General features: G+C 46.0%; 1 protein-coding gene across 4 annotated transcripts in view; it reads right to left on the minus strand.

The window, feature by feature from the left end:
- Positions 1 to 12,542: 12,542 nt before the first annotated feature.
- The window catches only part of CAMK1D (calcium/calmodulin dependent protein kinase ID), a 220,114-nt gene continuing 206,825 nt past the window's right edge, over positions 12,543 to 25,831 (minus strand). For 2 of the 4 annotated variants that reach the window (XM_057422498.1, XM_057422494.1), the window contains 3 exons: positions 24,207 to 24,294; positions 22,714 to 22,852; positions 18,524 to 19,036 (listed from right to left, as the gene is read on the minus strand). In XM_057422498.1, coding sequence (XP_057278481.1) covers positions 18,915 to 19,036; positions 22,714 to 22,852; positions 24,207 to 24,294 — 349 coding nt within the window. In that variant the 3' untranslated portion in view covers positions 18,524 to 18,914. Of the gene's footprint in view, positions 14,744 to 18,523; positions 19,037 to 22,713; positions 22,853 to 24,206; positions 24,295 to 25,831 lie in introns of those variants that run through there. The other 2 variants (XM_057422496.1, XM_057422495.1) reach the window with 2 other exon arrangements.

Genomic DNA, 25,831 nt, shown 5'->3' on the forward strand with positions numbered 1-25,831 from the left:
GTGTTTGGTAACTATCACTAAAGCCCAGCCATGCAGGCACATCTGGAACACGATAGCTGTTTAACAACCACTTCAGCAGCAACAAGGTCATTTAAGACAAGAAATGAGAAAGGATTTCCCATTGATTGAGATCAGGAGCTGGTTATGGGAGCAGATTGCAAACCCCACAGAAAAGATATGGGGACTGATGAAGAGTGTTAGGGTTTTGCCAGGGGCTGGGCAATGTTAGATGGTCATTGCAGGCACTGAATTGTTGGCAGTAAAGGTCCTCCCAAATTGGGGATTCACCTTGCAGAAGACAAGACCCTGCAGAGCCAGACTGAGCTGGTGGGCTAAACCCTGCTGTACTTGTCCATTCCAGCAGAGCCTTGGACGGATGATTACCCAGGCATCACCAAGTGCTTTCACAGAGACCATGTAGAGGGCACAGCTGGCATGGGTGGGCACAAGCAGAGGCAGCTGCCACATGTCGTACCTATAGACAGATGCACGGCAGCTCTCTGGGACAAAGGGACATCTGAGATTACTGGGATAACTTCATTTTAGTGGGTTCCCAAGGAAACAAAATGATAAATAAATACTATTAAATAAAAGTAGAATAAATAATAATAAAAGTGAAAAGTAAGATAATAATAAAACAAAATTAAAATCAGTAGTAGTGACAAAATCAGTTGTAGTAAACTACAAAATTGAAATAGTAGTAGTAGTAAATATATCTGCTTAACACAATCTAATTATATAATAGATATAATAATCTATCTTTTTAAAGTATAAATATTTTAAAATATTGTCCTGGGTTCAGCAGTAGCAGTCATGTTTCTCCTCCTTGGTAGCTGGTGCAGTGCAGTGTTTTGACTTTCGGCTCGGGAACAGAGCTGATAGTGATGTTTTGGTTTGGCCAAGGACTTTGTGAGCCTGATGCTCTGCCAGGGAGGAGGGGAAGCCAGGAGGAAGCAGGGACAGGACACCTGACCCAAACTGACCAAAGAGGTATTCCATACCACAGCACGTCATGCCCAGGATGTAACTGGGAGTTAGCCGGAAGGGCTGGGAGACTGCAGGGTTGGAGGAGGTATCGGTCGGTGCTTGGTCGGGCTGAGGGGGGGCAAGTTATCGGTCGGCTGGTGGTGAGGTGTTGTATTCTGTTCCCTTGTTATTTCCTTTATCATTATTATTATTGGTGGTAGCAGTAGTGATTTGTGTTATACCTTAGTTACTAAACTGTTCTTATCTCAACCCGTGGGAGTTGCATTCTTTTCGATTCTCCTCTCCGTCCCTCCAGGAGCAGGGGGAGGGCAAGAAAGGCAGGGGGGAAGTGAGCGAACGAGTTACCTGACTGGGTTTAAACCACGACAGTTCTTTTTGGCGCCCAACGTGGGGCACGAAGGGTTGAGATAACTACAGATTTGACTGGATTAATAGTCATTCGTCACAATGCTGATTTATTGGGTATCAGAGTTGTTCTTCTTGATCTCACAGCTTCAGACCGTTGTAACTTACGTAGAGCCGGTATTTGCTGTGATAGTGTTTATCAAGTGTGGGGCCTGGGCTAAGGTTCTTGTCTCACTGTGCTTTATGGCAATGGCTTGTAATACGGGTGGGCTCCAGCAGCAGGGCGGGACGGACGTGGCCGTCGACTTGTACCTGGCCGTCCGGCTGCTCTTCACCGTCCTGGCCATCGCCCTCGCCTCCATCTTCGTGAGGCTGCGGGGAGCCGAGGGGGAGCGGCCCCGGGAGCCGGCGGCTGCTGAAGCGGCCCGGGAGAGCGGCCCCGGGGACCAAGCGGCGGCGGGAGCGGGGCCGGAGGCCGCCAGGGGACGGCTGCCGGTGGAGGAGGCCGGGGCGGTCGAGGAGCAGAAGGAAGCGGCTGCCGAGCAGCGGGAGAAGGCGGCGGAGGAGCCGAGCCCCGCGGAAGAGCCGAGCCCCGCGGAGGAGCCGAGCCCCGCGACGGCCGAGAGCATTCCCCGGAAGCCGCCCGCCGAGCCCCAGGAGGATGCAGGAGACCACGCAGCATTTCCCAGCAAGGCAGAGGAGGAAGAGCTGGACTCAGGAAAAGAGAAGCCGGTGGTGGGAGAGCCGGCAAGCACAGCAGCTACACCAGCCCCAGTGACAAGTACAGCAGCATCAACTGAGAGTTCTGGAGGTTTTGAATGGCCTTTGAGTACCCTTGGGACCTGCCTGCTTATTGTGATGGGGATCAGCATGTTGGCACACACACAGGCTGTGTTCTACCCACAACCATTTTGTCTGATCTCAAAAGTTAAGCAGAGTCAGGTTTGGGTCTTGTCTGGGGTTAGACAACAATATAGGGGGACCAAGAGATTTTCCCCAAGGCTGGAGAGTCATGAGTGGCAGGGTGTGTGGGACAGTATGGGCAAGTATCTAGTCCACTGGGCCCCTCCAGTGCTTTGGAAGCGTCGGAGATGGAAGGCAGCTGTATGGAGTCCCCAGCAACAAGCTGCAGAAACTGCTTAAGGGGACAGTGAATTATTTTAAGCCTGGTGGGCCCATGGCACTTCAGGCCATCAGAGCAGAGATGCAACACAGAGATGGACTCATGATCGAGGGGTGGACTTAACAATGGACACTATTGCCCAGGTTATTCACGAGTGTGAACACTGCACACAGTCTCTCCTGCTCTGGAAGACTGTTACAAGAGATGGAGCCTGACATGGACCAGATGGACGCAACAGCTTTATAGGGACTGGTCCATGCACTAAGATAAGAGTGCACCGAGATAAGAGTGATGGTATATTGAAAATGTGGGATCTGAGCATGACGTGAATGGTATGGAATAAGGGGTGGATAATGTCCTGGGTTCAGCAGTAGCAGTCATGTTTCTCCTCCTTGGTAGCTGGTGCAGTGCTGTGTTTTGACTTTCGGCTCGGGAACAGAGCTGATAGAGATGTTTTGGTTTGGCCAAGGACTTTGTGAGCCTGATGCTCTGCCAGGGAGGAGGGGAAGCCAGGAGGAAGCAGGGACAGGACACCTGACCCAAACTGACCAAAGAGGTATTCCATACCACAGCACGTCATGCCCAGGATGTAACTGGGAGTTAGCCGGAAGGGCTGGGAGACTGCAGGGTTGGAGGAGGTATCGGTCGGTGCTTGGTCGGGCTGAGGGGGGGCAAGTTATCGGTCGGCTGGTGCTGAGGTGTTGTATTCTCTTCCCTTGTTATTTCCTTTATCATTATTATTATTGGTGGTAGCAGTAGTGATTTGTGTTATACCTTAGTTACTAAACTGTTCTTATCTCAACCCGTGGGAGTTGCATTCTTTTCGATTCTCCTCTCCGTCCCTCCAGGAGCAGGGGGAGGGCAAGAAAGGCAGGGGGGAAGTGAGCGAACGAGTTACCTGACTGGGTTTAAACCACGACAAATATCTGTAACAATATAGTTGTTTTTAAAAGCCCCCAAGGTTGGGGCCAGCCAATTCTGCCATCTTGGTGACAGGGCCTGCTTATAATACGTGATCTAATATGCAATTTAGCAAATGGCTATGCACACATGAACCATGGGAAGCTAGAAACCATGGTTCAACACCCTCCTCAGCATCCATCCTTCTCACCAAGCTGTCCATTGCAGCTGAAGCCCCAGGCTGGGAAGTAACCATTCACCCAAACCTGGAGTAAAGCTGTGAGAAGCATGGCTTTGAAGCCTGGTGGCACCAACACTGACCAAAGCAGGGGAAACCTTCACAGCAAAGCCCAATTCAGGTGCTCATTTTGTGTTTTTATTAAAGAACAATTTAAGGGGAATGAGCAACATCCAGGGCCAGGACTGGCAGCTTCCAGGTGAGTGCACATATTCAGATGAAAATCCTGAAGGTGCCGGACCTGGAGGATAACATACACTCATGTGCTGCAACACGCATGAATGCTTCAGCAAGTATCTATACTTATGCTGGGCAAGTATAGACAACAAATATCCGACCTGTTGAGATACAGCCTGAGGCAGAAGACATCAGCACCACTAATGAGGTGTTTGACATCTGCCAGGAGCCTTCACAGCCTGTGCACAATTACTTAGGCGAGTGTAAGGAGGAGATAACACATGGCTTGACATGGACCTATTGAACCTTAAATGCCAGATGCAGGGGCTGCCCTCCTTGCAGGCGTGCAGGTTGTCAGGGTATCTGGGGAGGGAAATGGTTTTCATACATCCTCTTACACTGGATCCATCTGGTTCATGCTCATTCAGGCAGTGGTCCTTCATACCTCCAGCAAAGCCTCACCAGTGCCTTGGCATGCAGGAGAAAAACCCCAGGTTCAGAGCACCTTCACTGCACAACTGGCCACAGGATGCCAGGCAATAGGTGGCTTTCCAAGACCTCAGACATCTCTTGCCTGGCTCCATCCTTGCAAGTGCAATCTTACATGTCCAGCCTTGCAGCTACATACGACTCACACAATACCATATCCCTCCCAGAACATCTCTGTCATGGATGCTGTTTGCTATGAAAAGCCAGCATGTTGTCTCAACTACCTGCTACTGCAGTCATGGAGCAAAAGCAAGCCCATCCTCCCTTCATTTAATCATAGAATCACAGAATGGTTTGGGTTGGGAAGGACCTTAAGATCATCCAGTTCCAACCCCCTGTCATAAGCTTGGACACCTTCCACTAGAGCAGGTTGCTCCAAGCCCTGTCCAACCTGGCCGTGAGCACTGCCAGGGACGGGGCAGCCACAGCTTCTGTGGGCAACCTGTGCCAGCACCTCAGCACCCTCACAGGGAAGAACTTCTTCTTTATATCTAACCTGATATAAGGTTATAAATAAACTTCCCCTGTTTAATTTTAAACCCATTGCTCCTTGTCCTACCACTAAAATTTGTTCACACAGCTCCCAAACCACATTGAGTAAGGCCCTAAATCCATCACACAAAGGCAGCAAATATGAAGCCATCATGCAGTGGACACAAAATTTGCCCACTTTGTTTTCCAGGCAAAACTAAATGGCCATGCACTGCATTGGCTTTGCAAATATAATGTATCTATCTCCTTCTGATCTGGTGGGTCTGACCTGGTAGAAGGCTTTTTAAACCACCTGCAACTGTCTTAAAATGCATATTGTGAATTCAGATGCAGACAGCTGACTTGCACTGAGGCAGCTAAGACTGCACGGCACTACAGTTAGAGCTATGGACAGCCTAGGGACAGGCTATCAGGGTTCCAGATCCAGCCCTGGTCAATGGAGAGAGGTTAGGGCTGTACTCAAGAGCAGCCATGACAGGTACCTTGTTCTGTGCACTGATTCAGGGGCTAAACGGGCTGGAGAAAGGAATAAGTAATCACACTGTTTTAATTAAAGACAGTGGAAGCTTTCCAGCCCCATCATTACAGCCCATGCAGAGACAAAAATCCCTGTTCTACTAAAGGGATAAAATAGAATGCATTGTCACCCTGGGGATCAAGCTGATCTGAACTTCGTATTCCTCATCTGCTATATGATTACTTCTCATTTTTAATTGACTGCAGATTTACTTTGGTTTCAAAACAGATTCTTTGTGTTCCTTTTAGAAATAGGCTTCGGGGTGTATGAGCAGGGCTGGCAGGGGGCTCTGCACTGCTGATAGGTAATGATAGTTTCTCTGCAGCAGGAGCCAGGGTAAGTGAGACACAATGTATGGTCTTCACTGATGAGCAAAGAGTGGGAGGAAGCAGCATATTTACAGCCATAAACCAGGGGGACATTAAGAAGTTACAGGCTGCTTTGGCAACACACAGCTCATTAGCCCAGTGGGTAGGAAATGCATTGCAGATGCAGCAGCCTTGCTGGAAATCCAGTGGGGAAAGAGGTTGTAAGGACCTGTGCAGGCAACAGGCAGGATGCTATGGAAGACAGGAGGGAGAAAATGACCCTTTCCACAGGTACTGCTGAGTCCTCTGCCCAGAATGTTCATCTGGTCACCAGGCTGCTGGGAAAGAAGAGACAAACTTTTTGTGACCTGAAAAAAGACCTACAAACCCACAGAGATTTGGGCTACCAGAACAGGAGGGATTACCAGAGAGTGCTGTAGCATTGGGCTGAAGTTCATTTTTGGGATCTAAGTAGGTTTTTAGGTTGTCTCCTAAATTACTTGCATGCAAAGTCAAAGGAAACATCAAAGGCAGGAACTGGAACCCGGGTTTTAGTTTCACAGTTTGCTATTTTCTTCCATCCATCCTTTTTCTGTTTTCTGATGTGCTAAGTTTTCTTTTTGTGAGCAATGTATTTGGAGGAAGAACGACACTGCAGATTGATTTTCTGAGTTTCAATCAGACTCCATGATACAAGTGGCAATTCAGTAGGATAAGCTCATTCCCTTTTCACTTTTTGTGGATTTCATTAAGAAGCATGAACAGGCGAAAATCCCTCTAAGCAATCATATTACCAGCCTAATTTGCTAGACTTTCATTAAAGCAATTAAAGATAGAATGATGCAATGACCCACTTCAGGACCCAATTAAGACTGAATCAATAAATCAGTAGGTTTAAATCACCACCATAAGGCCATAGATAATCAAAACAAGTTATGAGGCTGATGCTAAACAGAATTACTGTATTAAAATTGCCACAGGAGAACTTAAAGAATGAAATACTTTCCAGTTGATATCCCCAGCTCATCTTATTAGAACCAACTTCATAGTGATGGGCACAGCCCGATACAGATACATCTGCCTTCTGGTGAGCACTGCTTGGGTGCACAGCAAAATAGCCCTCCAAGGCCATGTGCTAGCTGTATGTAGCCCTGGACATGGTGACTTCCAAGCACAAGTGTCAGGACCTTGCCCATCTCTTCAGCCACATTTGGAGCTAAATCATCTCACTGTCTGTCACCACCTTATTTGCACAGGTAAGTAAAGCCCTCCAGTGTCCTGCTAATAGATCCTTCTTAACCCCAGCTTGAAGGTGTTTGTCTTTTTTCCAGTGGAATTACTGAACATTTGGATCTGTCCATAGCTTTAATGTGAACCATTGGTAAACTCAAACATGTGGCACCTGATGCATAATGTGACTTCTCTACCCCAAATGATGCTCTAGCAGTGTTGTGGCAAGTTGTCCTTGAGGAAAGCATGTAGACTGCTGACTTTATCAATACATATTTGCACAGATGGTCATTTTCTCCACAGAAAAAAAGAAGGAAAACAGAGGGTGAAGGTTTAAAGGAAAATCTGAATTCCTCTTTTGTTGCCTGGGATGTTTAATTAACCTGGATTTAACTATTTGGGTTTATTAGCAAAGGCTTGGTAAATGTTGCCCTGGACTGGTGAAGCCCACAACCAGAGAGTAAGTTGATTCAGCAGTGGACTCTGGTGTTGACATGTTTGGTGGCAGTAAAGTTAAACACTGTCTTAAGAAATCAGTCCTAGCCTGATCATAGCTGAATTCCTTCTCTAAATATTGTGACCAGAAAGTACCTGAAAGATTGTCCTCTTTCTTCTTTCCATGCTTGAAATACATGATAAAATCCTACTGTTTTGAGTACTGAAAGACATAGTAGCCTAGTCCCAAATCTTCAGTTTATGCCATGTTACCCCTATGCTTTGGTCTGACAGAGATATTATAATAGTATAGTATAATATATACTGTACTGGTAAATGGCATTGTATGGTATTACATATATTACAACTGTAGTATGTGTCCATCGCATACCTATGTTCTATCTGTTGAGAACAGGAGTTCATCCATCAACTCCCATCACCAAAGTTACACTTTCCATCCCAGTATCTGATCCACCGCAGCTCAGCACAGCACTTAAAATCCCTGATCCACCGTGGGGAAAAACTGTGCCACCAAAGTTAACCATGATAGACCCATACTGACCTTCACTTAAGTGCTATGCTGAGCTGTGGTTGATCAGAGACTGGGAGAGAAAGTTACACTTCAGATGCTACTTTGAGCTCTGCTACAACTGTGATCTGTGACTTTCCAGTATGGAGGGTACCTGCCTAGCTGGCATCTAGCAGAAAGTGTGTGTTTGAAATGTATTACGCATTTCTGGTCACTGCTAGACTGCAAGCTGAGGCATGGATGTGAACATAGCTCTTCCTTCTGCCCTAAAGGAAGAAAATGAAAAACATACAAAAGCCTACATGGCGCCAAAGAAAGCATAAAGCTCGTGAGTTTGATGGGAACACCAAATTGCCTCTCAGTTCTGTTATTATGATTAGTTTCCTTAAAGAAAACACTTTCATAAAGAAGGTAAACGAACCATTAATTGACCACAACTTTATCAGAGTATTACAAGTATAAAATGAAAAAATGCAAGGATAAAAAGAAAAAAAAAGAAAGAAAAGAAAGGAAACTTTTGAATTCAGGATAAGTAAACAGAGTTTGGAAGTCAGGAATTTATTCCGATGTAATCCAGAGAGCCCAAATGCCAAACAATCTGGAAATACTCAATTGAATACTTACAGTGCTGATCCAGATGGTCCTTCTTGCCCACCCCCACAGTTATAAGAAACGGTTATCATCACAGTAATTCAGCATTGTTGAGAGGCCCCACCAAAACAGGGACTCAGATGTGCTGGGCAGGCCACATTCACAGCTGTGAAGGTGGACCTTTTCCCTGAGGGTTGTCCAGAGGTGGGAGGAGGAGTAATACAATAGGAACAGCATGTCCCCTTTGTCCCTGTGGCGGCTTACAGTGTCCTGGGATTGTGCTGGGGCAGCGCAGGTCCTTGTTCTCTCCTCATGAATTCCCCAAATGGATCCTCATAAAATCATACTTGAAAATATGGGTTTGTGGCTGCACAGATAAACTTGGGAATAGGCTTTGCTTTAAGGATGAAATTCTGTGTAGGCATAACCAGACAAACTGTAGCACTGTGTCCACTGCAAGGAAACAAGTGGTGTGCAGAATGTCTCCTCTCAGCATCACCTGGCCATGAGGGCCCTAAACCACAGGGGGTCTATCCTTGCTCAGGTTGGATGGTCTTTGAAGTTGGGCACCTGTACATGCTCTGCTTCAACAGCTGTCACTCATGCAAAGCTCTTGACTGTGAAAGAGCTGCCCATAGCCTAATGATGCCTATTGGAGCCCTGGTTCTGCTAAGGGATAGTGCCTAAGAGCAAAGGAGCTGAGAAATGAGCTTGGTATAGCATGAAGAAAGACTGAGGTATGGCATAAGCGAGAGCCTCAGTGTATACCAACACCCAGAAAACCTTCAAAATAAGGACAGTCCCCTTCCCTTCATTGCAAACACGTCTGTGGATCTTGGTGAGGTTGTAAGTGTATTTTCTGTAGCTGCATCTTGGTCTTGTCCCTTTGGCTTGTCTGTACTGACGTTTTATCTCATTTGTTGCTGAGCTCATAACAGTGAAAAAACCACAAAGATCAACTAAATACTGAACATGACATCAAGAGCCCATCTTAGAGCACCAGGATTTCAGTGCTCCTGTGGTCTTCTGCCCTGTCTCAATGGAAGCTAGGAAAAGTTTAGTGCACACTGGGTGACCACTGAGCCTACAGAGGAGCTCCTGGTTGTAAAATCAGGACAAGAGAAGGTTTTTCTGGCTGAGATCTTAATTTCATAGTGAAATGTGGGATAGACCTTCAGCTACCGTAAGTCTGCAGAACTTGAGCCAAACCGGGAGAATTTGAACCAAACTGACTTACACAGGTGAGAGTATAGTCCTGAATATGAAGGGATGGTCAGAATTCAAGTTTGTGTCATATGGGAAAACTGTAGGGTCTTTCTACAGGATCTGCTGCTCCTCCTGACACTGCAAATCATGTGTCTGTGCCTCAGTGTCACACTCCACCTCCAACACACCCCCTGCCAGTCTTTCTGTACAGGGATGTGCTTTTCCAAAGATGTAGCTTCCCATGGATGTGTTTTTCCAGAGCAAAATGAGAGGTCATCTCTCATCTGGTACAGCCCAGCATCTAATCTTAGTTCTGTGGCCACAGTTGCATACCACAGCTCTGAAATAGTAATCAGATTGGTTCTGGTGGTTGTTTCTTCATTTACATTGTAAAAAACTATAGAAGTCATTTACCTTTTTATTGCTGTGAGTTGCCCATTATCACTGTTGCTTGTTTCAGCTCTGTTAGTGAACCAGATTCCTAAAATCACCTGGCTTTGACCTCAAGCATGGGCCCACCTCCCTGCTGTGTGCCCAACGACACTCTTCTGGGTGTAGTGATTTTTCCAGCTATTTTTAAAGGGGAAGGAATTCCTGTGTGTCACTGAGTGACAGCCAGGAAAGCAGAAATGAAAGTGGGGAAAATTTAAATAAGAGGGAAACATAAAAAAGCAAGTCATAACACACTGGGAACATGTTTGAAGGAAAACAAAGCCCATGATGGAGCACACACAACAGCATTTGGAGGCCACTGCTGAATGCAAAGGGGCTTGGAAACACTAGCACAAATCCTGCCTCCTGTCATGATTCCCACCACAGGCTGTGTAAGTCACCATGACCAGCTCAAAGGCAAAGGAAGTCTCCAACAACTGCATCTCCTTTCCCTAGCCCCACACAGACACTCTTAATGCCCATGAGACAGCCACATCTCCATATGCTGACACTCAGCATCATTTCCAACAGCAGCTTTACAAAACACCTGAAGGGAAAAATCTGTTTTATCCATTTCCCCATGGAGTGAACTGGGGAGAAAAAAGTCTCACCACCCTCCTTTGGGATACGAAGGGACATTGTTGCATAAAATACAATGGAGCAATGGAGCAGCCATAGGAATGATTCACTCCCTTTCTTGCATGTGGATGGAGACCTAGGCACTCAAAAACATCAGACTTCACATCAAGGTGATTTTATTGGATTTATTAGAGGAAAACAATTACTCATCCCTTTAAATTGTCATCATGATAGAAATCTCGATATGTATACATGATTGTCAAGGCAGAGAACCACTTGCAACGTAGCCCCATTAACAATTTGCAGTATTGCAAACTCATTATGCAGATAAAACTTTTGCGATGCCTTAAAACATGCACGGAGTAAATACACATTCTCCCTTCTTTTTGGACATGGATGCTGTTATGAACTTGTATCAATCACAAGACCTGCAATATTAGGCACACTGACATTCCTTGATTAAGATTTAAGCCTTTGTAGAAAACATGCTTGCGTTTTCATTGAGTGAAACCAAGATGTTTTGCTGTTGGGGATATCTGGGGAGTCACTACTCTGGGCAGACCAGGCTTTTATTCATTGTTTGCTGACCCAAATCAAATTATCTGTCTAAAAAACGTCCAAACTGACCAAAATGCTGTTTCTTAACTAGGGGCCAGTGTACGACAGGACACTGACATTGTGTTGACCAGAAACATGTCACACTGTATCTCCTACTGAGCTACAACCTTCCACGCTCTTCATTTTGGGGGTCATGCTACAGCTTGATCTAGTAAGACATAGCATGAGTGATGCCATGCTTGCTCAGGGGATGCAGATGACAGATAGAAAAGCTCAGAGCTACTCTGAGCACACCCCTCGAAGCTCCCACCCACCCAGAACCACAGCACACATCCACCTCTTCATGGAGCCCTGCACCACGTGCTGCCTCAGCAATCTGAACTCAGGCTGACTTACAGCCATTAATAACGATGATTTTCATGCTGCCATGTAGCGCTTCTGCAATGGCACAGTATCCTGGCTGAGCACCAGCCTTGAAGGTGGGCTCAAGGCTTCTTGTTGCTTTCAGCCACCATGGAGTAGTCCTTGCATAATTCCCAAGGACTGATACTTGCTCCCTGTGACACCAGTATGATGCTTTCTCTCCAGCCCTTCTGCTTGTCATGTCCTTGCCAAGAATCTAGAGCAATTTTGCAGCCCTTTCAGATGACTCTGCTTTGCGTACTGGGAACTTGAGTATTTCCCGCACTAACACAGCAACCACTTAGGAGCTGGGACCACTGCCCTGCTGATACCCATGAGAGGGCTGGTCCAGAGCTACTACAAGTAAGTAGCATGTGGCCATCCTGTACCCTGCCTTAGGAAGACCAGCACAAATTAAAATGTGTGAATGATCAAGGAAAGAGGAGGCAAGGACATGTGGAAGAAAGAAAAATACCATATCAAACACTTCCATGGATAAATGGTGGTGCTACATGGAGGTTCAAGGATCAAATGCTAGTGTCTTAGTGGTGATGCTTTGGGAAGGATGGGATAATTAGCTCAGCTCTCTGCCCTATTTTGTGCAGGCAAAGAATCACAGCATCTTGGTCCCCAAAATGCAGTTCATTCTGCAACAGGTGAGAAAGAACTATCTTGTAGGAAGAGAAAGAATACTAGGAATTGAGTGGACCGGTCTAAATTCTGACTAAGAAAAACAAGACAAAGGAAAAAAAGAGAAAACAAAGAGACACACCAACATGCTCCTTGGTAATCCTGAGCATTAGCAGCCCAAGGAAGGAATTTTTGACGCAGATCAAGTTTTTAAGCATTATATTCAAAAAGGGAACCTCCCCTCCCCGACTCCCTGTTTCTAGACGTGTACATGACTGCTGCATAGTTTTAAGCTGCTCTGGATGGTGACTCTTCCTGTACATGCTGCAGAGCATTCAACAGAAAGACAAAATATATTACCAGGCTTTGCAGTATCTTGTTTACAAAACATCAGCTTTTGCATTTACTCAAACTTAAAGATGGATTTTGAGTTACAGATACATTGAGTCATTTAAAAGCAAAACGTAGAAGTAAACCCCTCGAAGAAAAGGTTGGGTTGAAGGTGAATAAAGAAAAGGCTTGGGAAATACAGAAACAGTGAACAGCAGTTTAATACATGCAGTGCAGTATCATGCATTTATTGGACATTTGTGTCATCATTAGTTCAGCGGTGATTTTTTTCACAATGCTTGTGAGCATACATGCCCTGATTCCACTCTGGAGCGTGGAAAAAATGTAAGAGCCACTCTTCTGACCTTATCATTTACGAAGAGGGGCTAAAAAATGGCTACCTGAACAAACCAGTGGCACAGTTCGCGGTGGGAAGGGGTCTTGAAAACCAGAGTCTGGGCTAAAGATCCTTTATCCTGCCCTACAAACTATTTACACAGCTTTGACCCAACCATGCAAAGTCAAGCCAAAAACCCTGAACCAACTCCTGATCTCCCACCGGAGGGATCTGTCATCCCTGGGGCCACAACACGCACACACACACATACATGCACACACGTGCATCACGGAGACCAAACCACCCCAGCGGACAGGATGGGAAGGCAGGACTCAGCTGCAGGGATGCAGGGTAAAATTACAGGGATTGTGTAAAACTTGCTGCTGGGCCGGAAATATGGAATGCCTGATTGACTAGGGGAAGCTGTTCATGCAACGTTTGTGAGCAGGTTGCTGTTTCCTCACTCAGCCATTGCTGGCAGGGATCTGCCAACTAATCCTCCACGCTTGGTTTTGATGCTGTTTTCCTTGGATACCAACGTCTCTGTGTGTTTCCACTTTTTGCTTGAATGAGTGTAACACTTAGCATCAAGTTTCTGGTGCAAATAAGCATGATAATGAAGGCAAAACTCCCTTCCCATGAATAATTTCTGGGATGCATTCAGGCACCAATTCAGATGGATAAATATGCATGGGATAAAGAACGCAAATAATCCCACTGAATTCTGTACACTGACAGGAAGCTACTTCTGCACCTCAGGGCTCAGTCTAGAAACTTATTTTGCCAGTAGATGAATCCCTTGGCTCTTTGGAAAGAGCAAAAGCAGCAGGTTACAGTCTGCATGATCTTGTTGGCAAAGTCAGTCTGGTGGTTTTATGCAGTGCTCACCCAGTGCTGCTCAGGCCTGGAACTGTTATCACAGGGGGAAATAACAGCACAGGTTTCCCTATATCTGATCGAGCCAATGCCAAGTTCAGATCAAAGGACAATATTCTCACTGGCTGCCAATGGCTGGAAGCGATCTGGCTTTCCTTGGGGATTTGTTTCCCTAAAAATATGGTCACACTTAAGGAAGGGGAAGCCTGACGATCAGCTCCACTGCCTTTCTAGGGCACCCTGGAGGTCCATGTTCTGGTTTGCAGAGGATTTGGGGAGAAAAGTCAGAGATCAAGGGCTGTGTTGGCTCCTGGGCCTGGGAAAAGCTTTGGACAAGCCTCAAAGTCCCTCAGGGCCAGGCAGGGGAGAAGTGGTTATAATAAGAATGCGGTCAATCACTGTGTAGGTATGGAGGACACATACACAGTGGAAACCACTAATCCCTACTGCAGAACTACGTGGAGGTGTCTACCAGTGGGCTGACACCCTTTCTGTTGTTTTATTCATTTCAAGAACAAACCTCTATCACTGCTTGGTTTTATTTCAGCACCACAACCATAACAGACACACAAGGCATAGGTAAAATCCTACTTGTTTTTTTCTGTACCCACTACTCTAATGGAACCTCTACAATAGCAACCAGGACAAAAGAAACATCACCAGCAGAGTAACACAGTCTCAGGAAAGCATCACTGACAGGTTTTCCCTATACTTCTACTTCCCCACTTAGCCGTGCCATGGGGCCAATATCCATTCCATGCTGCAGAAGGGGTGATCCAGCAGAAAGTTAGGATGTACTGGGAATGAAGTCACATGCAAAATCAGCAGCAGAAGCCCCTGCCACTACAATACTGACTTTCAGCTCGCAGAGTTCACACGGGCAGCCTGTCCTCACAACTTCTTCTGCAGGCTAAGGGGCCAGCTGGAGGTTTTCTGGATTTTGGTTTGCTTGTTTGCTCTCCCAGCAAGTGCACTGCTGTTGGCATCAGAGATGGCCTCTGTGACTCTGGAGGTAAAAATCAACAATCAAAGCTGCAAGCAAAGAAAAAGAAGGGGAAGGAGCTGAGGAAAATAAGTTACAAAGGAAAAGCACATTGGTACCAGTAAAATAAAGCAGGGAAGGGTAACAGACAGGTGAGCCCAGGCTGAAGTCCTCATGTGAATCACAGAATGGTTTGGGCTGGAAAGGACCTTAAGATCATCCAGTTCCAACCCCCCTGCCATGGGCAGGAATGCCTCACACTAGACCATGGCAAGCTCTGTCCAACCTGGCCTTGAACACTGCCACGGATGGAGCATTCACAACTTCCTTGGGCAACCCATTTCAGTGCCTCACCACCCTCATAGTAAAGAATTTCTTCCTTCTATGTGAGGTGTAAATCACACACTGTTTAGTAGGATGGTCCATTGGGAAAGAGCCCAGAGGGATTTTTCTACCTACACCTTCATGACAAGGCCAGCTGGGGATTTGATTTAAATCTTCTCCTTTGGGTCTCTTAGCCCCTTCTCCACATGCACACATTACTGACTTCTGGCTTAGCATTTGTGTGTGAGAGTGGCTGAGCAGAGGTGGACTGGAGCAGGGGAAGGACACGCAAAGGCACTGGAGCATCCCTGGCAAGCAATGCTGGAGTTTTTGTTCTGCCCCCTCCATAAATCGGGCCTGGGTGCACTTAACAGATTTACCCAGACTTAAACTAAGAAATTTTAACCAAGAGATACTTCAGGACTCAGTGGAGAGATCTCTAAGCATTTGGTGAACTCCAGTGAGGATTCCAGCTGTGTTTCACTGATATAAAAGCAGAGCTTCCCAGCACCCAAACTGTAGCAGAAAGAAGTAATTTTGCTTTTAAGTGCTTCTGTTTCTTGTGTTAAGATCCCAGCAGTTGATAGTAAGCCAAAGAGAATGACGATAAATTACACAACTAAGGCAGAATATTACTTGCAGGGGGGAAGAGAAATCACTCTAATTCCAAGTGTGGAAGGAAAGAATACCCTCCTAATAAAAACCAAGGGAAGCATCCAGCAAGGAGAGGCAGCATAGCATACGGGAACAAGCCCTCCGCATCTGCAGGACAGCATGTCTGCCTTTGCTTCCATCACTGCTCTTTGTTTTGCAGATGGAAATCCATTTGCTTTCCTTTTTTCCTGCAAGATACATTTGGAGGCTGTATTTTGATTAGAGGCCTCAGCAACTACGTCAAGTTCAAACCAGACCTCAGGTTTCAGAAGAGAAAGCAAAGAGGAAACGCTTGAACCTGAATCTTTAAAACCATTCTAAAATGACAAATTATTGCCTAACCAAATCCTGGTTTTGGTTGCACATGTGTAAACATGGGGAACTCCACTGATGCTAAACTGGGAGACTGCCTAATCACATCCCTGCAACTGGAGCAGAATAGGGCCAGCCGGGCTTACAAAATCATGGGGTTTCAAAATAACTTCAATTTCTTGGGAGAGGAGACTCTCCTAAACTAAACCTTCCTTACTGAGCCTGCCAAAATAAAGTGGCCTTAGAATGACTTTAAATTGTTTTATATTTTTTTTCAGATACCTTTGCAGCAAAACGTAAAGAGTTCTGACGGTAAATACCAACCAAGCTCCTTGTTAGTGGGCAGGATTATATGATGGCAATGGCCAGGGGATAGGGTCAAGGAGTGGGACTTGCAGCAGGAAGATCCCCTGCCCTTCAGTGCGCCCAAATCTCAGTCACAAGTTCTCACCAGAGTTTTGCTGCCACCCCCCAAGAGACCACCATGTGGCATCTTTCCTAAAATCACAGAATCATAGAATCACAGACTGGTTTGGGTTGGAAAGGACCTTAAGATCATCCAGTTCCAACCCCCTGCCATGGGCAGGGACACCTCACACTAAACCATGTCACCCAAGGCTCTGTCCAACCTGGCCTTGAACACTGCCAGGGATGGAGCATTCACAGCTTCCCTGGGCAACCCATTCCAGTGCCTCACCACCCTCACAGTAAAGAACTTCTTCCTTATATCTAACCTGAACTTCCCCTGTTTAAATTTAAACCCATCACTGCTTGTCCTATCACTACAGTCACTTGATGGAGAGCCTCTCTCCAGCATCCTTGTACGCCCCCTTCAGATATTGGAAGGCTGCTCTGAGGTGAAGATGTTGAAGTTGAAACCTTTCTGCAGGAGCATCCATGCCATCTGCAACATGGTGGGGGGCAACCAGGGCTCCCAGGGGCTCAGTCAGATTGCCACAGCCCTCTGAAAGTGGGGAGCAGCTGAATACTGAGATCTATTTGGTACAACAGGTGTAAGTGGCATGAAAGGACTGGCTATTTAAAACAGAATCAGTGCTCACTGCCACCTGCTTTTCCAGCTTTCAGCACTCAAAGTATGATGGATGAAATCCTGGCTCTGCCAGTTGAGGCCAACTGACTGAAGCTGAAGCAGGATTTTGAAGTCTCAGTGAAAAATGCTTATCATCTTTTCCCAGCATGGTCACTATTGCCTGATATATTCAGCTGTGTCTATGGTTGACTTTCTCAATTTCTTGTGCAGGATAAATGAGACAAGCATGGCAGTGGAGCATGCTGCAGGGAATGGCACAGGATGGACCTGTTTGGGGTGCAAGAGGCTCACAGTGGCCAGGGAAAGCTGCCTGCCTCTGCTGCCTGCCTCCCTTCTCTCCTCCTCAAAGGAAAATCACCGCTGGGAATGGTGTAGAAGTAACCTGGAGCTTTTCTGGGCAGATATTTCTCTCCTTTCTGTTTCATGCTGCTTTAATGCATGGCTGCATGACAGTTACAGTGGCTGTTCCTAACGGATGCACCAGCACACGGAGCTTGGGAAGTGCATGTACCTAGTCATTAACAGGGAAGTTGAGCTTGCTTTTGTCTATGAGCTTCAAGGGAGGAGGAGGAGGCAGTGCCACCACTGCCCCTGCATGTGCCCAAGCCTTTTGGCAGAGGTCCTGCTCAGTGCTCCTTGACAGCCCTCAGACAGCCTTAGGCGTGATGGAGCAATGCTACACCAGATCCTGCACTGTGCATCCAAGAACCTGCCAGTGATTCACAGAAGGGTTCAAGCATCTCCCCTCTCCTGGGGGTGAAACCAGGCACACAGAGATTGAAGTCCAAAGTTTTCTGTTTGGTTTCAATACCCAGTTTTGGCCTCTCTGGGAGGTGCTGAGCATCAGCAATGCCAGGCAAAGCCCTGAGAAGCTGCAGGTGCTCAGCACCTCTGGCACTGAGCCCTCGGACTGGATGTGCCCCATACCAGAGGCCAGGCTGGGAGGAGATTGGTGAATTAAATGTCTTGCCAGAGGGCAAATGAGTCAGTGGCAGGTGATGAATATGGCTCTAGGCCTTACATCTTCCTTTTCTTTCACCCTGCCCATAACTCACAGTGACTCGGAGGAGATAGGAGCTGTAGGATGAGACTGTGCTCTCTCATTTCTTTTGCTCAGCTCTGGTTGGCTCCTGACTAGTACCATGTATCTGCCTCTCTGCTGAAACAAGGGTGCTGCAGATCCCCAGCACTACAGGAATGAGGCCAAAGATGAGCTGGCTCCCAGCTGGTGGCAATTTAACTCTCACCATGGCTTTCAAGAAGGACGAGGGGAGGGAAAGCAGCAGTTCTTTAATCTGAACAGTAACAGCTCTGCTGAAGCCAGACTTACAGCCCAATTTGAGGAGCAAGAAATGGCATGCCACTGAAATACTCCCATGTTGCAAAGGTAACGTCAATTCCTACCTACAGAAATAGCCTATCCTCCAGCAAAGTGGAAGGAGGGACATTACTGGAAGTACTTTTTAAAAGAAAAAAAAAATATAATGCTCAGAAAAGTATCTCTATTTAAATAATCCAGTTGAGATGTTTGTAGTTAATGGAAGAAAAAATACAACATATACTGTTACCTACACTGAGAAAAAGAGTAAATCAATGGGGAGAAGAATGAGTGTTCATTGGTTAGAACATCGCTAGACTCACATATATATATATTTATATATATATGTATATATATGTACAGCACCAGAGACTGTTAGATCCGTTCCCCCTGGAGTCATTGCAGTTTGTGATAAATGAAACATTTCAGAATTTGCAGTATAAAATATGGCCATAAAAAATCTTCTTTCTTCTAGTCCTTCGCAGAGCGAGCACCGCAGGGCGGGATGTGCAGGGGCAACCTGCCAGCCCCGCTGCCTGCCTGCTCCTCGCCGCCCCAGCTCTCACTTGCTCCCTGTGTGCACTGTGGTCACTGTGGTGGGTCTGGGTCTCCGGTCCCCTCCTACCGCAGAAACGCCTGAAGAAGCAGATGAAACAAAACTACAGAGAGTGGATGGAGACATACCTAAAAGGAAAGCCAGAAACACAGTTAGAAATGTTATGGTTGGAGGTGGGAAAGCTGAGTTTCTTTCGTAGCACGCTACAGAGCAGAGGGGACCGCAGCTGGAGACGGCGCTCCTGCTCTTCCTGCAGCTGTGGCTAGGCTGGGTACATCCATGAGGCATCTTCTGCCCTCCTAGCCCAATGGCCATTTGCCTACTGTCACCACCAGCAGTTGTATGCATGTTGCAATGAATACACGTCCAGCTTTGGTATGAGTTCATCCAGACTGATTCCACATTTCTGGGGCTGAAGACAAAGAGTTGTGGGATTCAGCAATCCCTCTGGCATTGTAGTGCTTAGAATAATTCTCCTTGTGGGCATGCTAAAGATGGTTAAACTTCTCATCATGGCCATCTAGCTAAACGAACAGACTGTGCATCTGGACTAAAGAAAGTTCCCCAGGCATCGTGGAAATCTGCTGATAAAAAGGTACAGTGGGTCAAATTCACCGCTGAGTTCCAGTAAACCTAAAAGGAATGTAAATCTGTGGGATCTGGGCATTACTCTAGTGACAGCTTATGTTGCTCCAGGTTTTGCTGGTAGTTCTCCAGGATTTCCAGCTAAGAGATGTAGGTTGATGTAGGTTGAGTATCTGGACTCATAATTTACCCAGGCAGTTCCTTTTGAACTCATCAAAGACTTCTTACAGATATCTTTCTATGAAAAGAAGGGGTTTTAGCAAAAATAAAACATTCATAGAAAGTGTCCGCTTCCTGTGGACCCCTCACCACAGCTCTAAAAACCAAACCTCTCCAAAGCATAACCCCTGAAAACCCAATGCAAGCTGGGTTTTGAATGATAGATTCAAGATCCTGCTACTCCAGCATGCCAGCATTAATGAAGAGAAATAAAATACATCATTACTAGAGCTTTCTGCAGGTGAGCTGCCCCTCTCCCAGCAGCTGTGGAGACCCCACAGAGATGATCCTTAGACCTTGCTAGCACATGCAGCTCTTCATGCAGTTTGCAGCCTTCAAGGCACTGATGTGCAAAGGTAGCTCTGGTGCAAGAAAAGCTGCTGAATGGGAGACCTGGCACAGTCACTTTGCTCTGGTAAGATGCAGGCTCACAATGATTAGAAATACAGTTCATTTTTCCTAGTGAATAAAGGGCAGATGAAAAGTACGTTAATATATTCTTGGACTGGAGTTTGATATGGCCCCTTGACTACTTAGGATTTTTTGATACTTGTTACGACTTTTAACTACTTTTCCGTGCTTCAAGGTTGCATTTCAACCTCAGGGCTGACTATGTGGTACCTACACTAGTGAACATTCTGCTTCCCAGCAGTTTTGACATTTGACAACTTGGCTTCATGTTGCAATTTATCTATTACCTTAAAAACACAGAGATCTAGGTCCTGTAACTAACCTAGCCAGTCCAGTCATGTCTTAACAGAATAAACCAAGCACAGGCAGAGAATAAGGCAAATACACTTGAGAATTCCTGACTGATTCACTTAGACTTTCTTGACAGGTAGCATAATCCAGCCTAATGCATCATCTTTGCTTTGCCCTAATACAGAGAACAGAATTAGGATGCAGCCTGACATAACCTACTCTCAGGCGAAAGCTGTATTTAATTGTCTTCAGTGATGTGAAATTACTGCATCTGAAACGATTTGGAGAGCTTATTAAATGCCTATTAATAACATTAGGCAGCTTTATATTTTGCAATGGTGGCACAGCTGTTTTGTGTAACTTGCCACATGGGATCTATCTTGTGCAAGAAATCTGTCCCCAGAGGAAACCACTGAGAAAGAAAGAGGCAGGACAGAGACCTCAGAATCCTCTCAACAGGAGGTACTTGGTGGACTGCATTGGATATGTCAGCTCCCTCTTAACGTCACTCCTGTATTTCCTGCTAGCTCTTCTCACTAGTTCTCTAAGGCTCCAGCATCTCCTAACTCTGATTACTTTGAGGAAGGGAAGCTCTTCCATATTGTCTGCCAAGCTGGTCTTAACCTGGGATGCTTGGAAATCTTTCAATACTTTTCTGCCTCATGTTTCTAACATGAGAAAACTTATCTTAACACATTTGGTTTTACCCTTTCTATGCTTGCTGATGTCTCCATCAATACAAAATATGGCTGGGTTCTGTACAGAGACCTGCTGGATTCTGTAGTGGCTCAACACACTGTTTTGTTCTCACCCTTCTTGTTCACAGATGTTTTTCCATTACTCTTCATACTACGCAGTGCTATTAATTAACACCATTTGACATTAATCAACTAGATGGAGAGAGATTAATCACCCACTAGTCTAACAGCAAAGCATGCCATCAGATGTTCTAGATCTAATGGGGGTCCAGCTTAGCCATACTGCAGCAGGAACTAAAATAAAGTCATGTTTCTCTTCTGTAAAGGGTTTTCTACATTGCTGCATTACCAGTGCATGGTTTGGAAGTGCTTTGTGGCTGGTCAGCACTTCATCACCCCTTTGCAGGTGCCAGATGTGTGCCGAGAGCACAGTGATGATTTTTTGGCGGCAGCTGTAGGATTTGGCACTGGGCATGAATCCCCATCAGGCCCAGGATGCAGAGGGAAGGGGCTCTCCTCTGGCTCAGCTACAGCCCAGGCTGGCAAAAACATCTTGTGCAGCACCCAGAAGGCAGATCCCACCCCAACTGTACCCATGATAGGAAAGAAACCACAGCTTCCATAAAGAGCTGTGGGGACTGCAGATGGTGGCATGTCCTCATCAAGGAGCAGAGACTGGCAAGAGGCAGGGGAGAGGCAGCACTATCCAAACTCCTTTCCAAACAGTAGGTGCTTTCAGCTCCAGAATAGTGCAGGGTATAGTAAAGAAATGACCACTTCAGTCCCCAGTGAAGCAAGTACTGACTTCTAACTCCACAAGCTATTAGGATTCCTTTTTGTTGCTGAACCTTAAAATAATCTCCTCTAATTGTAAAGTCCACATCACTCCATTTCTTGATATAAAAATGTCTACAGATGGATGGAAATAAAAGAAATGCTCAGAAGCCAGAGATTATACAGGCTTCATTGCAAAAGACACATTTCTATTTTCCCTTATGTCTCCTTCCCTGGCATCCAGAAAAAACGTGTATATCCCAAGCATGAGTCCATCGGGCAGCTTGCACATCTCAACTACAGCATGTAACAAACAAGGCAGGAGGCCAAGTCCCGCTGTGGTGTACAGAGCCTGAGTCCTGCTCAGACAAATGAGCCTCTTCGTACAGGAGCTTAGGCTGGCTCAGCCTGGCAGGATCAGTCTCCTCCATAGTAAACAGAAACGGAAAATGAGCCAATTTTTACAGAAAAATGTCTTATCATAATACTGGAAACTCAACCATAAACAGTTTGAGTAAACTTTTTCAGTTTTCAGCCAAATACAGAAATTCTTTTTCTGGGTCTTTTTCCCAAGTGAAAGCCTTTTTTCTTCACAAGAAACAGTGTTTTTCTCTAAAAACTGAAAGCAACCAAAACCTTGTATTTAGTGCATAAACTTCTGGCCAGCTAAAATTGAAGGCCTCTATTCCTTTTCAGCCCTGATTTAAACACCTGCTTGCACAAAGCCAAACCAACTGGCAGCGAGGACTGCAGCCTGGGGGTCAAAGGGGGAAAACGGGTGTCCCGTGAATTTCCCTGGGAGCTTTCCTGGGATGTTGGTTACTCACAATCTTTCCGTGTGGCTGCATCGGGAAGCGGCGCAGCGAGGCTGAGGGTGCTGGAGACGCTGGTGCTGGCACTGTCCAGGCTGCTGCCGAGGTGTAACCGCCTCATGTGCCGCACGACGGCTGTGGCGTTAAACGCTTGCTGGGGAGAAGAGAACAAGAGAGAAAGGATGACAACATGGGAGGTGGAAGGGCTGCTTCTGCTCCTCTACCGGCTGATCATGGCTGTCAGAAGTGAATGAGCACATCATCTGATTATTCTTCCCTCGGTGCTCAGCTCTAGGACCCCCAACACAAGAGGGATGTGGACCTGTTTGAGGGGGCCATGAAGATACTCTGAGGGCTGGTGCAGCTTTGCTCTGGAGACAGGCTGAGAGCTGGGCTTGATCAGGCTGAAGAAGAGAAGGATCCAGGGAGACCCTGTAACAGTCTTCCAGCTCCTAAAGGGGGCCTACAAGAAACCTGGAGAGGGACTTTTTACAAGCACATGTAGGGACAGGACAAGGGGGAATGGCTTTAACCTGAGAGAGTGAAGATTTAGATTAGAAATTATGAAGTTCTTCCCTGTGAGGGTGCTGAGGCTCTGGCACAGGGTGCCCACAGAAGCTGTGGCTGCCTCATTCCTGGCAGTGTTCAAGGCCAGGTTGGACACTGGAGCTTGGAGCAACCTGCTCTAGTGGAAGGTGTCTCTGCCTGTGGCAGGGGTTGGAACTGGAGGAGCTTTAAGGTCCCTTCCAACCCAAACCAATCTGTGATTCTATGATTCTACCTTTTAAACTTTTCTTGATTTCTAGTTTCTAAGCTAGAAACAACAATATCAAACCATATACATTTCTGCTCTGGTCCTTCTCCGTGTTGTCCCTTCTAGCACTCGGTTGGGATGCTGCTGCCTACAAGGAAAGTCATATTCAACACATTCTGCTCTGCACCAGCACATGGGGGGTCTGCATTGCATCATGTGTCCTGTGGTGCTGACCCCAACTCCACATATAACAATGAGTGCTTTAGCAGCCCCATTATTTCATTGTCTTTATATAGAATCATAGAACAGTTTAGCTTGGAAGGAACCTTCAAAGGCCATCCAGTCCAACACCCCTGCAATGATCATGGACGTCTTCAACTAGATCAGTTTGCCCAGAACCATGTCCAGCCTGGCCTTGAATTTCTCAGGGATGGTGCATCCATCACCCCTCTGGGCAACATGTGCCAGTGTTTCATCACCCTCATTGTAAAGAATTTCTTCCTCACGTCCAATTTGAATCTCCCCTCTTTCAGTTTAAAACCATCACCCCTCATCTTATCACAACAAACCCTGCTAAAAAGTCTCTCCCCATCTTTCTTATCCCCTGTAGGACCATGCAACTGAAGTCTGGGCTGAGTATTTTGACCAAAATTTTGTGCCACAAACACACTAGCATGCTGAAGGGGTGGTTGTATGGCTGCTGCATTAGCAGAGTTGTGTGTCTAAGTGTCATCCCTGAGGATTTGTTACTTACTCTCCATTTGCTTTTTGCAAAGTTCTTCCGGATCTGAGCGCTGACTGACTCATGGATGTTTTTGTTGAGCGCTGTATCCCCAGCAATCCTGAAATGAACAGACCAGACAAATTGTAAGCCATATTTTGCTCTCTTTCTTTTTCTTCTCCTTAACCGAGAAGGCCGGCCATAGGTGTGATTTCTCCTTCAGGGATGATGATTTCATTCACATGAGGGCTCAAACTTCCCACCACTGTCTCTGCTGGCAGCAGTGGTGGAAAATCTGGGGCAATAAAAGCAAATGCAGATAAGGCTTGTAGGTCTGGCATCTACAAAGAGGTACAACCTTATTCTGTTGGTGCATGGCTGCTTTCTATCACCATTACAGCCCTAGATGAAAACATTCTACCTGTTTTTTTCTTTACATCTGAGGATTTAACATCAACAGGCTGGGACTACTTTTAGCCTCAGCCATGCAGCAGCTTCCAGAGCCACTCCAACCTGTCCGATTTCTGTTTGCACTGGAGATTTTCCTGCCACCCTGCAATATACATAGCCATTCATCATGACTAATGTAGATTTACAGTAGAGCAGATACACGGATGGTCACTACAGCAGCAGCACAGGCTGCACAAATAGCTGAAGGTGAACAACACTTAACCTAAAAAATTGACAGATACTGTATAGTTTCTTTAACAGATAAAGACACATTCAAATCTCCACTAACATGATTATTTCAAGGGAATTTTATTGTTTCATTTAACTCCTCAAGGCATGAGATCCGCTGGAAGAGTAAGCATCAGAGTGAACTGACTTTGCACCATGTGCTGGGGTAATGCTACCTAACTTGGGTGATGCCAGTAATAAAGATTACATTCTATGTTGTATGTGATGTTTTCAGAAATCAATTTTTTATCCACAGTGTAGAAAACCAATGTCCATTAGCAATAAAAAACTACAAGAAATTGAATAATCCATTAAGAATCTCCCAGCCTGGGGACCTCCAGTAAAATAATCAGAGGATGTGGGGGACACAGTGGTTACCTCATTCTTCCTGTCTCCCCCAGCTCTGTCAAAATAATTCTGAGATATATATGCCTAACTAGTCCTTGAAGATCTCCAAAAGACGGAGACTCCTCAGGCAACCTATTCCAGTGCCCCACTGTCTCCCAGAAGACATGGAAAATAGTTTATTCTTTGTCTTTGAAGCATCCTTTCACATATTTGAAGACTGTTATCATGTCTTCTGTCCGTCTTCTCTTCTCTAGACTAAACAAACTGAGTCTTTCACTGTTTCTTCATAACTCATATTTCCTAATCCTCTGATCTACTGAGCTCCTCTGGACTTTCTCCAGCTAGTCTTCCTTAGAGGGCAGTACCTAAACTGTTCGCTGTTTTCCAACTAAGGCAGCAGAATGGTAGCATTGCTTTGTGTTTCTTCAAAGATGAAACTTTGCTTACATACCACAGCCTGCCATTTCCATTTATGTGTCCCCTGAATTGGAGACATTCCTTTCATTTTGTGAAGACCATCCCAAACTATAACACTGTTCTTCAAAGGACATGCAGATTTTTCTACCTTTGTGTCAATGGCACATCTAACAAGTGGTCTCTGGGACCAGTCTTCTCAAATTGCTCTCCTCCTT

The sequence above is a fragment of the Pezoporus wallicus genome, unplaced genomic scaffold, assembly GCF_028554395.1.
Source record: "Pezoporus wallicus isolate ANWC-B61680 ecotype Strahan unplaced genomic scaffold, APGP_CSIRO_Pwel_v1 contig_3058, whole genome shotgun sequence".
Lineage (NCBI taxonomy): Eukaryota > Metazoa > Chordata > Aves > Psittaciformes > Psittacidae > Pezoporus > Pezoporus wallicus.